At 37.5% G+C, this 15,527-nt stretch overlaps 2 protein-coding genes across 4 annotated transcripts; one reads left to right on the forward strand and one right to left on the reverse strand.

Moving 5' to 3' along the window:
* Nucleotides 1–360: 360 nt before the first annotated feature.
* On the forward strand, nt 361–3,080 carry LOC309511659 (uncharacterized protein). Its single transcript, XM_082186887.1, has 3 exons — nt 361–390; nt 1,087–1,120; nt 1,618–3,080. The coding sequence occupies exon 3, from the start codon at nt 1,848–1,850 to the stop codon at nt 2,286–2,288; it is 441 nt and encodes a 146-aa protein (XP_082043013.1). The 5' UTR covers nt 361–390; nt 1,087–1,120; nt 1,618–1,847; the 3' UTR covers nt 2,289–3,080.
* A 641-nt stretch (nt 3,081–3,721) lies between these two features.
* Nucleotides 3,722–15,505, reverse strand: parp10 (poly(ADP-ribose) polymerase family member 10). 3 transcript variants are annotated; one of them, XM_082185373.1, is made up of 12 exons: nt 15,405–15,505; nt 15,100–15,213; nt 12,871–13,043; nt 12,509–12,751; nt 11,502–11,732; nt 10,416–11,416; nt 9,358–9,573; nt 9,141–9,270; nt 8,041–8,988; nt 7,685–7,818; nt 5,184–5,358; nt 3,722–4,377 (listed from the first exon to the last, which is right to left on the reverse strand). In XM_082185373.1, coding segments are annotated over exons 2-12 (3,552 nt in total). In that variant the 5' UTR covers nt 15,102–15,213; nt 15,405–15,505; the 3' UTR covers nt 3,722–4,078. The 3 variants fall into 3 exon arrangements, with proteins under 3 accessions (XP_082041499.1, XP_082041500.1, XP_082041498.1); XM_082185374.1 differs by having other exon boundaries at nt 15,100–15,179; nt 15,405–15,450; XM_082185372.1 differs by having other exon boundaries at nt 15,100–15,467.
* Between the last annotated feature and the right edge of the window lie 22 nt (nt 15,506–15,527).

Below are 15,527 nucleotides of genomic sequence, written 5' to 3' on the forward strand. Positions count from 1 at the left end.
TTTTTTTAGAGAAACTTCCCCAACACTGTGCATAAATTATTTTTTAACAGATTTAATGTAGAAATTTTAATTGATTGAAAAAAATGAAACAATAGGCTACTTTTTTTATATGAAACTAAAACCAGGGATCTCAATTTATTTGTACTATCAGACTATCAGTGGCGTGCCCCCTCTGATAAATGTAAATAATAATAATAATTATTATAAATATTATAATAAATAAAAATACACTTATACACCATTGCCACTAACAGTAATAATACAACAAAAATATTATATAAAAAGTTTTTTGGTGGAAGCATTTGGCGGAGTGGTAGGCGGAGTTTCCTTTGCAGCGCTAGCGCTACAGCAGTTCGCCGCGAGTCTTCAAACTACACGAGCAGCCAGCAGGTGAAGTAAGCTAATACTAATAATACAAATAAAACAACATTTATCCTACAGCAGAAGTATATAAGCTAATACTAATAAAATAATAATAATAAAAAAAACATTTATCCTACCATGCTACTGTAAAAGTTGCGTCAGCATAACTTAGCATAACGTTGCTTAACTATAATAAAAGTATAACTCGATGTCAGCCGCATTCTGAGTATGACAATGTCATTCGTTTTTATCCAATGCCATAGCAAGTGTTATTAGCTTGGGGAAATAGGCTACATCTAGTGAAAGGAAATTTTAAGTCCATGTCCAACTCTAAATTGTAAGGAATTTATATCTTTGATTTCATTGTAACACTTTACAATAAGGTTCATTTGTTTATTATTCATATTAACTAACATTAACTAATCATGAGCAAAACATTTGTTAGGCTACTGTAGGCCTATTAATAATACAACTGTAAATTGTTTGTTCATGTCACAGTCAGTGCATTAACTAATGGTAACAAATACAACTTTTGATTTTAATAATTTTTTAGTAAATGCTGAAATTAAAATTAACTTTATCGAAAGACTTTCGAGACTTTCTGCAGATATATCGACGACAAACATTGAATTCAATTGCAGCATTCGGTCTCCATAATGGCGCTGTTTAGCAGTGTATTTAGACAACTGAACTGATTGAGTGTTTTGCTCACTTCTTGCGCAGAGAGGGGACACCTCAGAGAGCACAGCAGTGTGCAGCGCAAGAATTAGCGGCAGTGTGAGTGTGAGGCCTTCGACACCACTGCCAATGACAGAAAGTGCAGGAGGAGACGCCGCAAGGTAGTCCACAGTCTGGAAAAGTTAATGGAGGAAGTGAGCTTAGGGAAGCTAGAGAAAAGAAAAGGAAGGAGAGAAAACATAAGGAACGGAAGATCACAGAGCCAATGCCACTTCTTGTGGAGGTCAAACCTCTGCCTACTACAGTCAGATGTTCCTTCCTAAAGCCAATAGAGGGAAAACAACCAACGGTTACAGGTGTCTCCGGACACCTCGCTCTACCAGCCGCTCGCTTCAAACCCCTGCCGCCGCCCGCCAGTGACTAAACCTCCCATTCATCCTCAGAAACAAGCTCCAGCACCTGAGGATGTGTTATCCCTGCCATGTTCTCCGCTTCAAGTGGATCCTCCCAAACTGTTGGCGGTTCCTCCATGTCCCGATGAAGTTGTTTCCCTCCGACACTCTTCATCCCAAGTACGTCATCCCAAACAACTTCCTCCAAGCCCCACTCCTGCACATGAAGTTGTTGCTCTGAGACGTCCTCCCAGCCGGAAGCCTGAGCCGTTCACTTCCCTGTTTGAGTCACTTTCACAACTCAGCCTGGTGGACATAGAGGATGAGGAGAGCAAGTATGTGGAGTACACAGGGAGGACCATCCGGGCCAGTACTTTACTCAAGTCTAAACACCCCCAAACGTCGGAGGCTGAAATGAAAACGAGAAAGATGTTTTCTTGGTTGGAGAAGGACAGCGAGGTGCAGGAGGAAGCGTGGGCGGACGAAGTGGAGAAGGTCCAGGAATTTAAGGAAGAGGAAGGTGAACCCAGTGAAATGGGAGACTCCACGGCCATACAAGGCCATTCGGATGATGCCAAGGGTCCCAAGAATGAGACCCAGCACAATGTGAACGTCCAGAAAAAGAGAAAAAGAAAAGTGCCATTTGTTCTGTTCACCTTAGTGGAGGAGAAGGACAAGAAAAGGAAGGAGAAGAAAATAATCAAGGAGAGGGAGCGAAGAGACAAAGAGTTGCTGCTTGAACGCTACATGAACGATCTGAAACTGAAGCACTTGTGGATCAACAAGCACAACCGCAACTACAACTCCTCCTTATGCAGATTATCATCCCTCTTCCCCTTTAATCTGTGTAAATAAAAAAAGTGTGCAAACTAAAAGTTGAAAGATCCATGACTCTTCCTGACAATTAAAACAAGTGTAATATGAAGTGAATCAATTTGAACTAATTTGAATAATTGTTTACCTAGAACAGCAGCAGAAAGTGAATCATTCAGTGCAGTTCATAACCAAAATACCAGTTAATACCAAATAATGCATGCGTGGTGCCATTAAACACGGCAGGGAAGCAATAGTATTGGGGACGCATGTCTGCGGAAGGTGTTGGAGGGATCTACAAAGTTGCTGTCACTTTGAAAATGGACCAACACTTCGGAGTCCTGCTGAACACAATGGAGTCAAGTATGGAGGATCTGTTTGGAGATAAAATGTGTGTTTTGCAACATAATAACAATGCCAAACACACCGCGCATACAACAAAGTTGCCCACAATGAGAGTGTTCATGCTCAGCATTTTGAAGTCTTCAAGTGGCCTCCTCAGTCCTTTGACCTCACTGAAAACCTTTGGGAAATTATATAAACCTGAATCATGACAAGTCATGCAGGTCTTCCAGTGAAACTCAACTTTGGGAAGAACTTAAGGAGGATTGGAAAGAAGTTAAGCATGACATGTGCACAACGTTCATGTGCGCAACGTTTAGTGAGTCAATGCCCTTGGAGAATGGCTGCTATAATCAAAAACAAGGGAGAACCAACAAAATATTAATATTATATTAACATAATATAAATAAAGTCAATGTATGCTTATTTCCTGTGAGCTTTTTGTTTTAATGCCTTTTTTTGTTTTAAAACAATAAAAACCCTATTTAACTATATGCTGGACCTTGCCTTTATTGACAGATTGATTTAGTATATTCTTCGTCTCACTATAACATACTCCTCATATTTTGATTGTTTAATTAGTGTCATTAAGAGGAAATATTGTGCAATTAAAATGTGTTATAAAATGCTGATAGACAGACGGACGGACGGACAGACAGACGGATAGATAGATAGATAGATAGATAGATGGATGGATGGATGGATGGATGGATAGATAGACAGACGGATAGATAGGCTAGATAGATAGACAGACGGATAAAGAGAGATGGATAGACAGACAAACGGATAGATAGATGGATGGATGGATAGACGGATAGATGGATGGATAGATAGATGGATATAGATAGATAAATATAGATAGACAGATGGATAGATAGACAGACGGATAGATAGGCTAGATAGATAGGCAGACGGATATAGAGATGGATAGACAGACAAACGGATAGATAGATAGACAGATGGATAGATGGATGGATAGATAGACGGATAGATGGATATAGATAGATAAATATAGATAAACAGATTGATAGATAGACAAACGGATAGATAGGCTAGATAGATAGATGGATAGATAGACAGACGGATATAGAGAGATGGATAGACAGACAAACGGATAGATAGATAGATGGATATTTACTTTGTTCCAGCATTTATTTACTTTATTTTTGACATTCAAAAAACATTCATGTGAGTGATGTAAATCTGGCAGGCTTAAAGAAAAACATATCTTATACGATTTAATACATTTACAGCAAAACAGCAAAATATAAAAATGTTCTGTCACTTTCAATATATAAGAATTAAAAATGTTCACAAAATTAAAGAAAACAGAGTGACAACACTCAACTGTTGTTCAGACAAAATCTTAAAGTACAACAGTCCATCATCAACAGTAAAGTAAGAGCAGATCTTAAACCCCAGTTTAATGATTAGACATGATTGCCAGTAATAACATGAATGCATGCCAACATAAGTTTGAAACTATGTAATTAACCGTAGATCTTCTTGCATGTGATCAGGTATTGTGGATAAGCTTGTGTGTCATTGAAGATGACAAATAAAGTCGGGGAGTCGATGTGATCTGTCACGCTGTGGTATCTGACCGGTACGGCAGAATTCTCTTTGAGCGGAGCTGTTTTCATCTCGTGTTTGCCCACGGTGAAGTCTCCGGTGAGCACTTTGGCCACAAAAATAAACTTGTGCCCGTCTGCATTGGGTGGGGAGTAGGTGTCTGACACAGAGAGCACAGCGTTTACCGCAAAGTAGACACCCTGACCATACACAGTCGCTGTGAGGGGAAAGAGAAAATTCATTTGTTAATTTTAGATTCATATCAGTGATATTTTAGTATGATTACAGGTCATGTTTTGAATTGATTTTATTGTTAGATTTTTTTTTTTTTTTTTTTTATGGTAAAATTTCAATCATTTTTTTTAATGTCTATATGTTTTTATTATTATTAAGGTTTCAGTTTTTAGTTTATTTAGATTGACTTATTTTAGTACTTCAACTTAAACTAAATGAAAATGAGAAACAATGCCTTGGTATGAAATAAAAAGGTTAAAGTTTCCTATAGAAAACAGAGGGCATGTGCTTTTGATAAAGGGCACCGATTTGTACATCTTTCCATTCCACAAAAAGTTATTTATAGTGTAATTTCTTGTTTTAAATTTTCTACACAAATTTTGATTTGACCTTATTGAGATTTTATCAAAAAGTTTGAAATCCTGAGATTTTGAGATCCTTCTATATATTGTTTTGCTCAGTTTTATTTAAATTTCTTGTCATATTATATATTTATTTTTTATTTAGTCTTATGATTGTGGGCGGATCTTGGGCTTTGTTGTAAATAGTTATACACATAAAATGTTTAATAAATAAAGAAGAATTTTTTGTATTTTTTTTTAAGTTCTTCACACTTAGTAAAAATGGTTCTTTTAAGAACTGTTTACTTAAAGGTTCTTTGGGGAACCAAAAATGGTTCTTCAATGGAATCGCTGCAAAAAAACCCAAAATGGTTAAATCCCAATGTATGAGCAATGCTAAGAGTAATGCTTGGCTCAGCAAACTCTAGCATACTTAACAGCATAATACCATTTTTCCCACAGAAGCTCCTGTTGAAGCCATGAATGCAAATCTCCTTCACACTGGTTTCACTGGTGCCGTGGTAGAGGATGTGTTCCACTTGTTGCTCTGAGGAGCTCCGTTCAATGCTGGCCTTTTTCAACCTGTACTGGTCATTCAGAAGTTTATTCATGAGCTTCTCAACCTGAAAGTCAGTGTGAGAAAACAGAGTCAATAGTGGACATCCAAGAAGATTTCCAAAGCAGATAATCATTCCTAACCAATAATTCAATGTGCAAACATTTTGATTCTGAAGAGAATTCACAGGTTTTCACCTAGAAAACTAAAAGAAAGATTAGTCTTGTCTTGATGTCTTGCTCATAGAAAAAAAACCCCTCAACTGCACATGCAGTGACAGATATCAAGGTGTGAGACCAGGGCTCGATTTGAAGGGAGATGGCTTCCCCTTGTTGAAAAAAATGACAAAAACCATCATCCCCTCTGTAAAACCACCATCCCCCCTTATCATCCCCATTACACTAAGAGTGTTGTGTATAATGTAACCTTATCATGCAAATTAAATATTAAAATGATCTACATATGATAATTAACAAACTATAAATAACAGCGACTAACCAATCAGAACTCAATATACGAGCTCCGCACTCTCAAGCGAGCTTTCGTCATTTTTGCGCTGTTCAAAATGGCAGAGAACGGTTCAAGTGCATCTTTTGATGAACTTAAAAAGAAGAGAACAGAAGGTATGACATTCCCCTGACAAAACATTAGAAAGAATAATGAACATAGCTAGTGTGTTGATTTAGTAAGGGGTCGTTGTCAAAGTTACATTTAATTATTGAAAGTGAATGCAATCACCGAGGTGATAATAAACATATGCATAAGTAAGCTTAATGTATGTATGTCTATTGTGTATGTATTTTCTAAACAAGCTATGAGCTATGTAACTACACCAGTGAGAGGATGAGTTTCATTCAGAAATTATCACCCTATTCTTTTTGTCTTTACCATCCACTGTTAAAATTTTGGAGCCTAGAAAAATTAGGGGGCTTAAAGGGATAGTTCACACAAAAATGAAAATTCTGTCATCAATTACTCACCCTCAAGTTGTTCCAACCCTTTATGAGTTTCTTTCTTCTGCTGAACACAAAAGAAGATATTTTGAAGAATGTTGGTAATCAGTAGGGCTGGGACGGTATGGATTTTTTCTTACCGCGGTTGAAAAGCAAAAAATTACCGCGGTATAGCGGTAAACCGCTTTAAACCTCAACCCCACTCCCCCAGTTTTTTTTTCTGCGACGTCGCGGCTGTAACAACAAACAAAGTGTGGCAATGATAATCTCAGGGACTGTTTATGTGCTTTATTTAATGTTGAAAGCGTGTAATGTGACTTTGAATATCATTTAGTGCTCCAGCTTTGTAGCTGTAAAAGCAACATGGATAATTCACCTCAGATCTTGAAATTAAACAAATGGAAACAAGAACGTTCAAACTGTGAACATACAAGTGTATTCTTTGACAAAGATTGTTTTAGTAACTCAGTAGCCTATGTATTTTTAATAATGTTTAAATGGTGTAATATTTGTGAATTTGATTATGTAGCGTACTCCATTTTCTTGCAAATGCCGTCAAGATTACTCTCTAGAGTGGGCGCGATCAGCACCGGTAGCCGCGTCACAGCCGTAACACGCCACAGAGTGTAAATAAGGGGTTATAGTCAATAGCCTACGAATGGAATGTTATTATGTGTCATGGAACATTGCGCTCCCCAACTTGCGAAAGGTCGGATTTGCTCCATCTTTTGATGATAAGTTTTGTTTAGAAAACCTTGAATCCATGTAAGACACAATGTTATTAGACACAATCCATGTCATTAGAATCAATGAATCCATGTCATTACAGATCGTGAACATGTGTAGGCCAGTGTTTATTTTTTTTTTGCGGTGATGACGGTGACGAGCTCAGACCCGCGGTAGGCGTCACATGACCGCGGTATTGCGGTAATGCGGTAACCGCCCCAGCCCTAGTAATCAGACAGTTGACGGTAGCCATTAACTTACATAGTATTTTATTTCCTACTATGGAAGTCAATAGCTACTGTCAACTGTCTGATTACCAACATTCTTCAAAATATCTTCTTTTGTGTTCAACAGAAGAAAGAAACTCATAAAGGGTTGGAACAACTTGAGGGTGAGTAATTGATGACAGAATTTTCATTTTTGGGTGAACTATCCTGTGGGGAATTATTTTTGTTTAATAAATCTGTTGGTAATGATTAGACTATAAACAGTCACACAATACTACAGTCATATAAATTATTTCATTAATAATGCCTATGTAGATTTTTATTCTACTCTTTAATCCTTAGTAAAATGTTAAAAAAATTACACAATTAATCATTGTAATCATTAGCCTTAACCTGTAGTAATCAAGGTTAGCCCCCGTCCACCACACCACCCCCCTTGAATTTCTTTTACAATTCAACCTCTGTGTACGTCTATGTTGAATCGTACCTTAATGATTTTGATTTTGTTGTGGTTGTCCTGAAGGGTGTCATAGAAGTCTTTGACCACCTCTTGAAATTCATCAGAATCTACATCCACGGTAGACACTTCAGGCATGTTGGACAGCAGGCTGTAATCTTCATCTAAAAAATAAACATCATTAACTAAATAATATCATTTCTATTAGGGATGCCAATTTAACATTCATTTAGGTGTTCAATTTTTAGTTTTCACATTTTTTTCACACTAAATGAAAATGAGGCATCAACAGCAAAAATGGTGGATAAACCATTGAACTGGACTTCACACTTCCACATTAAGTATTCTCCTTTTAGAGGATTTCATAGTGTTTTTACAATTTGTACCTGTAGCATCCGTGTACAAGTCCTCTGTGCTTAGCATTTTCCGTTTAATAGGCACAGATTTCCCGGATGCCAAACTATGCTCTTCCATCTTCTCAAAGTCAACGCTGTAAGGCTGATTGTCGAACAAAATATCAATCTTCTTCTGCTTTATTCTCCAAGCATTTTCAATGAACACAGTGGCATCAGGTGGGTACGGCATCGCCTTAGATGACCCCTGCTCGTACCACACCCACTGTACAGCCTTAACGATTTCAGCATCGTTCATCATGTTCTCTGTCCGTCTCAGGACATTCTTTAGGTCAATCACGGCCTCAGAGACGTAATCTTTAAAGCCAGAGAGGATGGCGGTGGTGCCCTGGATGCTGATTTCTACGGCATGCTTCCTCTTAATGAGCTCTATGCATTTCTTCTGATGGGAGGAGAGTTTCCTCAAGTTTTTTTTCTCGATCTTCTCCTCACACTGTCTCATTCCAACCTTCTTGCCCAATGCAATGCCCACCCTTATAAGATCATGGTTGTAGTTAGCATATACGAAGATCTCGGCTGTATTGGATGACTTGATGGCGTCTTGCAATGACATTTCAAATGCTCTCTCCAGCTGTGTGTTCTCCTCAGTTGGCATGGATTCTCTCTTGGAAAGTTCTAGAGCCGCCTGGAAGTCCTCTGTTTCCGTTGTCTGGTTGGTCTCCATTGATAGCTGAATCGCCAATAAGAGGCTTGCGTCTTCGTCTAGACTGCAGGCGTTCATGGGTGTAGAGGAGCTCTGAAGGTCAAGGGTCTGCAGTGAACGAGGTGAGTCGGCCTCATCTTCTGCCACTGCTGAGGTATCTTGGCTCTGGTCTGAATACAGATCTTGAGAGTCTATGTCCATGGATCCTAAACTTGAAGGTTGAGGGTTTAAATCGCTGCCAATAACTGCCAACATCTTCTTAGCTTCTTCAATCCGAGCTGAAAGACAGAAAACCTTCAGTAACCATTGGGTTCAACAGATTACCATTGTATTTTATTTCATAAAGAAAAGAACTGAAACAAGAGGATCTCGGTCCCCTCCTAATTCAAACACTGGTAAAGAATTAATCAGGACAATGATTCATAATGACCTGAAGTACGTGCATCAGTAGAGTTGCGCCCATTCGGTACTCCAACATTGGATTCCTGAATGAAATTTGCACAAGAACTTCTCTGGAAGTTTTGAGAGTTTGTCATTTTCCATGCCAGCTCCAATATGTCCTGTGGAAAACACAACCACAATCGACTATAAAGTATTATTGAGTATTTGAGATACATACAGATAAAGAATGAAGCTGGATACATTACATTGTCTTCTAGAGGCTCCCAGTGCACTTTCGACATGTCTATGTAGACTTCGAATTTGGCTGTCATCTCTGCCAGTATGCTGACACCCTCCTCATCCTCCAGAAGGAAGCGGGAAATGCCAGGCTGCTTGAACACAATGTTCTTTTTAAAGATTGAGCCAATAATAGCACTTAATAATTCCGCCGCTGATTGACACACAGTCGAATCTCCCTGAATCTGCCAGTGAAATAAAGAGATTACAAGATGCATCTGTAAGCATTATAGAAGACATTTAAAGACAACGATCGCACAATTCATAGTGGGATTGATTGTATATGTAAAAATTATAATACACTATAATAGAAATGAATACACATAGGAAGGAATTATGAGTAAAACAATTGCATTATTTAACTTTATTATTTTATTTATTTATTTTGTTTCTTAATTTATTTACATTTATTTATTTATTAACATTTCAAGATACATGTTATTTACCTTATGTATTAAAGATTATTTTGTATTTACCTACATTTTAGAAACAAAATTATTTTGTGAACATCCTAAATAAATTCTACAACATAGCTCAAAAGTTTGGGATCAGTAAGATTTTTTTATGTTTTTGAAAGAAGTCTCTTATGCTCACCAAGGCGGCATTTATTTGATTTGAGTAAAACAGCAATAATGTTAAATATTATTACAGAATAAAAAAGAATTGTACTGAATATATTTTAAAATGTAATTTATTCCTGTGATGGAACAGCTGAATTTTCAGCATCTTTACTCCAGTCTTCAATGTCACATGATCCTTCAGAAATCATTCTAATATCCTTATTTGCTGCTCAATTCATTCTTTTTTTAATAGAAAGTTCAAAAGAACAACATTTATTTGAAATAGCAATCTATTGAAACACTATAAATGTCTTTGCAGTCATTTTTGATCAATTTAATGCACCCTTGCTGAATAAAAGTATTAATTTATTTAAAAGAAAAAATTTGTTTTTACTGATCCCAAACCCACCACTAGTACTGAAAATGTCAATTAAATAAGTCAAACAAATGCAAACTTGGTAACTAACACTCAATCCATCTTCAGTCTCCAGTGGGAATAAGATGACCTCTCCCATGTCTGCCAGTAGATCTCGATGATGGAGTTGCAGAAATTTGAGCATTCCTGGTTCCATAGACAGGACTGTCTCCTTCTGGTGTGGTGTGCTGAGAAACTCAACGATCTTGTCTTTTTTGTCCTTTTCCATCCCTGTCAGGGTAACCACAGTAATCATTCCACCAGTGTCGGATACTTTGACACAGCAGAAGTCCAGAGCCACCAGAAAGTCAGACCACTCTTCTGAGAAGACCACACTCTCGTATTCTTTGGCCATCGGCACAGTAAACTCTGCTATCTGGGACTTTATCAGGTCTTCGGCCTGTTTAGCTGCGCTACGGGATGAAGACGTTATAGTGACCATATAGTCTAACACACTGAAGGTTGATGGTATATCTTTTAAAGACAAATTTAACCTCTTTTTAACATCCTCCCTCTTAAGAAACTCAGCTTTGAGGTCATCATATGTCAGGTGCTCCTGCGCAACACCAGTCAAGAATTCCAGAACTTTGTTCTTAAGTCTTTCAACCTCAATTTGGTCAGGGCCTTTGATTTGGACGCCATCTTTCGCTAGACTGACATCAAATTTCGGGTGAGCCTTTGTGAGGTTCTCAGGCAAATTACTCAAACTGAGCAGCTGATGTTTAGTGGGATCAGGCACAGATATAAAGCTAACACATTCCTTCTGGATAGATGGCTCAGTAGCAGACGCAGTAGTTGCATTCGCTATACTTGTGGTGTTGTCCGTTAGAGCAGCGCCGTGTGCTGAGGTGGTGCTCGCCACTGGGTCAGAAACAGTAGGACTTTGGGATGAGACCGTGTCAATTTGGTTTACCCCTTCCGTTAATGTTCCCTGTCCGTCTTGAGCGCTCGCAGATGACTGATCCACCACAGCATGCAGAAAGTCAAAGTACGGCTTGACTACTAAATCGGTACCTTCCAAATTATGGGATTTTTGGAGAATGCAGTCCACAGCTGTAAAAGACAAAGCTCAATTGAGATTCAGAACTGTAAAATAGAGACTTCAAGAAAGTGATTAAAGAAAAACATCTTGGCTTACATTTCACATCCTTGAAAGAAACTTTAGCACATCCGTTAGACAGCATGCTAACTCCGAGAACATCTGCCCCTCCACCACGACTACTCCCAAAGTAGAGCTCCAGTATGTCCTCTGTGTGGGCAGGAGACAGATTGGCCACCAAAACCGAGTCTGTAGATTCTACCTGCTCCAGAGTGACCTTTGCTCCATTTAGACTCTTCTTGGAAACTTCGTCACTAAGCATCTGAAAATCTATGGAATCACGTACACAATGACAAAATATTTAATCTTAAAACAGATTATTATTATTCATGGGTTTCATCAGGTCCCTTTCCACAGGTGTATTAATCAAGCACAATGCAGTCTGCATTCATAATCTAGGTGCTTGATTTTATACACCTGTGGAAAGGGACCTGATGAAACCCATGAATACGTAATTATTATTATACATTCATTTGTGAATTTATTTGAAATGGTTCTAGATGCGTCACATGATTGAGAAATCATTCAAATGATCATTCAAATGATTTGCTTCAAATGTTTTGGTTGCACTTTATTTTACAGTACATGCACTTTCAATGTACTTACAGTGTATTTACCCAAGAAAGTACTGAGTAATGTAAGGTTACTAACATGGGTTAAGGTTAGTATTTGGGGTAGGTACAGGGTTAGTAACTAGTTATTACTCAGTTAGTGTTATTACTACAATAAGCACATAGTATGTACATGCAAAACAGGACCGTAAAATAAAGTACTGCCAATGTCTTTCCTGTCAGTTTTGATTGATTTAATACATCCTTACTGAATAATTAATTTATTTTATTTTTTAATTTAATTTGAGACAATTGGATTGATACAACCAAAGAAAATAAATATTTTCCTTGAAAAGTAGCTTGTGCTATATTTCTTTCTTTCTTTCATATTTCTTTCCAATTGGTTTAATATTTTATAATCTAACATAGACACATTTTAAGTGTGGCTAAAGTGTGCCTATATACTGTACAATGTAAAGCTGAACAGCAACAAACCTTTAGGCAAAGGTCGTTTTAGGTGTACTAGAACCAGGTCCTTGTTTGGAGATGGATACAAGGTGAAGTCTGTTTCAAAGGCCATTCTAGTAATGTTTTCCATAAAAAGTTCCACATGGTCCAGTGAAGTGTGTGGATTGAGCCCTCTTAGCAACAGTTTCCCAGGGTCTTTTGGTGGTTTCCTTTGCAGTGTCAGAGGGGTATTGTGGAGGACATGGGACTTGGAGAGAACTCTCACAGCAGCTGGTGTAAGAGAAACAAGTTCTTTATATGTTTCACTTATATATGCCTGTAATACTGTAATTTTATAGAATCCATACACATGGAACTCAATATAAAACAGTATGGTGATGATGTCTTACTCTCAGCATCTTCAAAAACTACCAACGCTTGGTTTCCACGTCTCTCCAAAAAGGCCACGTTCCCTCCCCCAGAGCGTCGCTTGTTCTCAAAGTAGAGAGTGAGAAGGTCATCGTCCAAATCATCAGGAATATCAAGAATATCCAAACTCCGCTCCTCCAGGCTATCAGCCATCCTAACAAAACAGTAAACACACAGGAAGTATGTAGTTGAGCAGGTTGAGGATAACTGACATTCCTGCCACAGTTACTAGCAAAACCTTATATGGTTTTATTTCGTTATTTTTTGAGTGAAATGGGCAGATTTTGTGAAATTTACCTACCTACCTATTGTGTAATGTCTGCTATTTGTATTGTTTTGTGGTTTTATTTATTGCTACAGTGTGTTTACGATAGATAGATAGGTAGATAGATAGATAGATAGATAGATAGATAGATAGATAGATAGATAGATAGATAGATAGATAGATAGATAGATAGATAGTAGAGTTGCCACCTGTCCCGGTATTACCGGGATTGTCCTTCTTTTTAATAACCTGTCCCGGAAAATTTTTCCACTCTCCCGGGACACTGAATGTCCCGGTTTTCGAAAAGCTACGTGAAATATGTATGTTCAATTTACTATTTTCTCTCCACTTGAAATAGCATTGTGCACAGAGTGGTCTGTGTTTCTTGTGTGTAGAATGCGCTATCATTGGCTCTGGGACGTGTGTCGTGATGTAGGCTACGTCATCTAGCGCGTCTGTTTTGGCAGCTAGCCAGATACTACAGGCGGCAAATTGAAGCAGTGAAGAAGACTGTACGTCAACGTTGTTCGTTAGCGTTGTTTTTTCCATACCAGTCAGTAATGCCTATGCAGAAAGAGTGTTCAGTCATAAGGAGGATGTTTGGTCCGATAAAAGAAACAGACTGTCAGTTGCAATGGTGAAGTCTGAGCTTCAGGTCAGATTGAATTTCAAATTGTCATGCACTGAATTCAAGACATGCATTGAAGAACAGAAACCAATGATAGTTGCAGCAAAGGGAAACGCCAAGTATATATGGAAGACTAGGTAAGCTATGGCTTATTTATGTATGATTTTGTTATTCCAATGTCTGATTGAGACATACTAAATAAAAGTGGCTATAGATGTGGCTAAGGTATGGTAAACGTCATCCCTCTACTTATTTCTTTAGCAAAGAGGAAGCAAAAGCAAGCACAAGCACCAGTATCTAAGCAATCAGGTAAGCTATAAGTTAAGTAAGATAAGTGAGAATACTTGAGATGTTTAATATTCACCACTATATGCACAATCTTACTGCACAAAGGCCAATTTTGTCTTGTGGGTCTAATGTCTAGGGGTGTAACAATATATCATGCCACAATATATCGCAATACAAAAATGCAACAGTACGTATCGTGGATAGTGACAATATGTATCGTGGATAGTTCACCCCAAAAAAAATTACTGTGTGAGAAAAAATTCATGTTTTCAGAGTTTTAGTGTCATACTACATTAAACTACTATATAATGTTGATTATAATGTACAATAATGCAATGGGGGAATATTTGTGGGTCCTGATAATGCCAAACGTCTTATGTTACCAGAATGTTAAGCATATTCGTCTAAAATAATTCAGTATTTTCAGAATCATGAATATTTTTATCCTGGTGTCACCATTGTCCTTGAGTTACAAGCACCAAGTCCAAGCCTATTCATTTACACCCACAATGTAATATCAAAGTTAGCATTTTAATCAACAGTAAAAATTTTGTTGACCTTTTATCATATGCCTTGGGTAATATCGTATTGTGAGTTCAATATCGTCATATGTATTGAATCGTGAAATGAGGGTATCGTTACACCCTTACTAATGTCTAATGGACATTTTCACTTGTGAGCAAAGCGGTCGGTCAGGTCATCGATATGTCCAGGTTTTTTATCAGACACAGGTGGCAACCCTAATAGATAGATAGATAGATAGATATCAATAATTAGTATTATATTATTATAAATAGTTGGTAATTGTATGTTATGGAAATTGGATAATGGAAATCTTATGTAGTGTAAGCCCAATGTCGAAAAAGAGAAACTGAAAGGCTAACGTAACGATGGATAATGACATACGGTAACCCAAGAGTATAAAATAATATGTATATAAAGTGTGCACGAAAATGTTTGACAATACGTAACGTTACATGATAACAACACTGAATAATATATATTGACAGTTAAATTGAGCAGACTCACATGAAAACTGTACATTCACAGGCCAACTGCTGCGATGCTGTGACTCACTAGCGTTAGCTACTTCCTGCTTTGAGACAACACTGACACAACAAGTGCCACTTTGAGAAAAAAAATCTTAGAGATACAAATACAAAAAATATATTATAAATAATAATAAAAATAAATGTCTATTTGAAAATAAATGTTTATCTTATTGTAAAAAATAAATTAAAATTTTTTTATGACAGTGCTATTCTTAACAGTCAAATTTTCTAATTATTAATCAAGTTAAAAATACTTCATCAATATCTATACAAAATACGTACGGTTGCCGATTAATGGACGTTTAATAACGTCGCCGCGAGTTTTTCGCCGTGACATCGGGTATAAAATAAAAGTTCCCTGATAGAAACCGCGTATAATTATAAGCTCCTCCCACTATTGTATGA

This window comes from Leuciscus leuciscus (genome assembly GCF_965113295.1).
Source record: "Leuciscus leuciscus genome assembly, chromosome: 12".
NCBI classification, from domain to species: Eukaryota; Metazoa; Chordata; class Actinopteri; order Cypriniformes; family Leuciscidae; genus Leuciscus; species Leuciscus leuciscus.

Coding starts and splice junctions, on each gene's coding strand:
- parp10 (XM_082185373.1), bottom strand. Junction 12,752..12,870: donor AGTTTTTGAAGATGCTGAGA/GTAAGACATCAT, acceptor CTCTTACACCAG/CTGCTGTGAGAGTTCTCTCC. Junction 9,574..10,415: donor AGACTGAAGATGGATTGAGT/GTTAGTTACCAA, acceptor TTTCACTGGCAG/ATTCAGGGAGATTCGACTGT.
- LOC309511659 (XM_082186887.1), top strand. CDS start 1,848: ATGAAAACGAGAAAGATGTTTTCTTGGTTGGAGAAGGACAGCGAGGTG.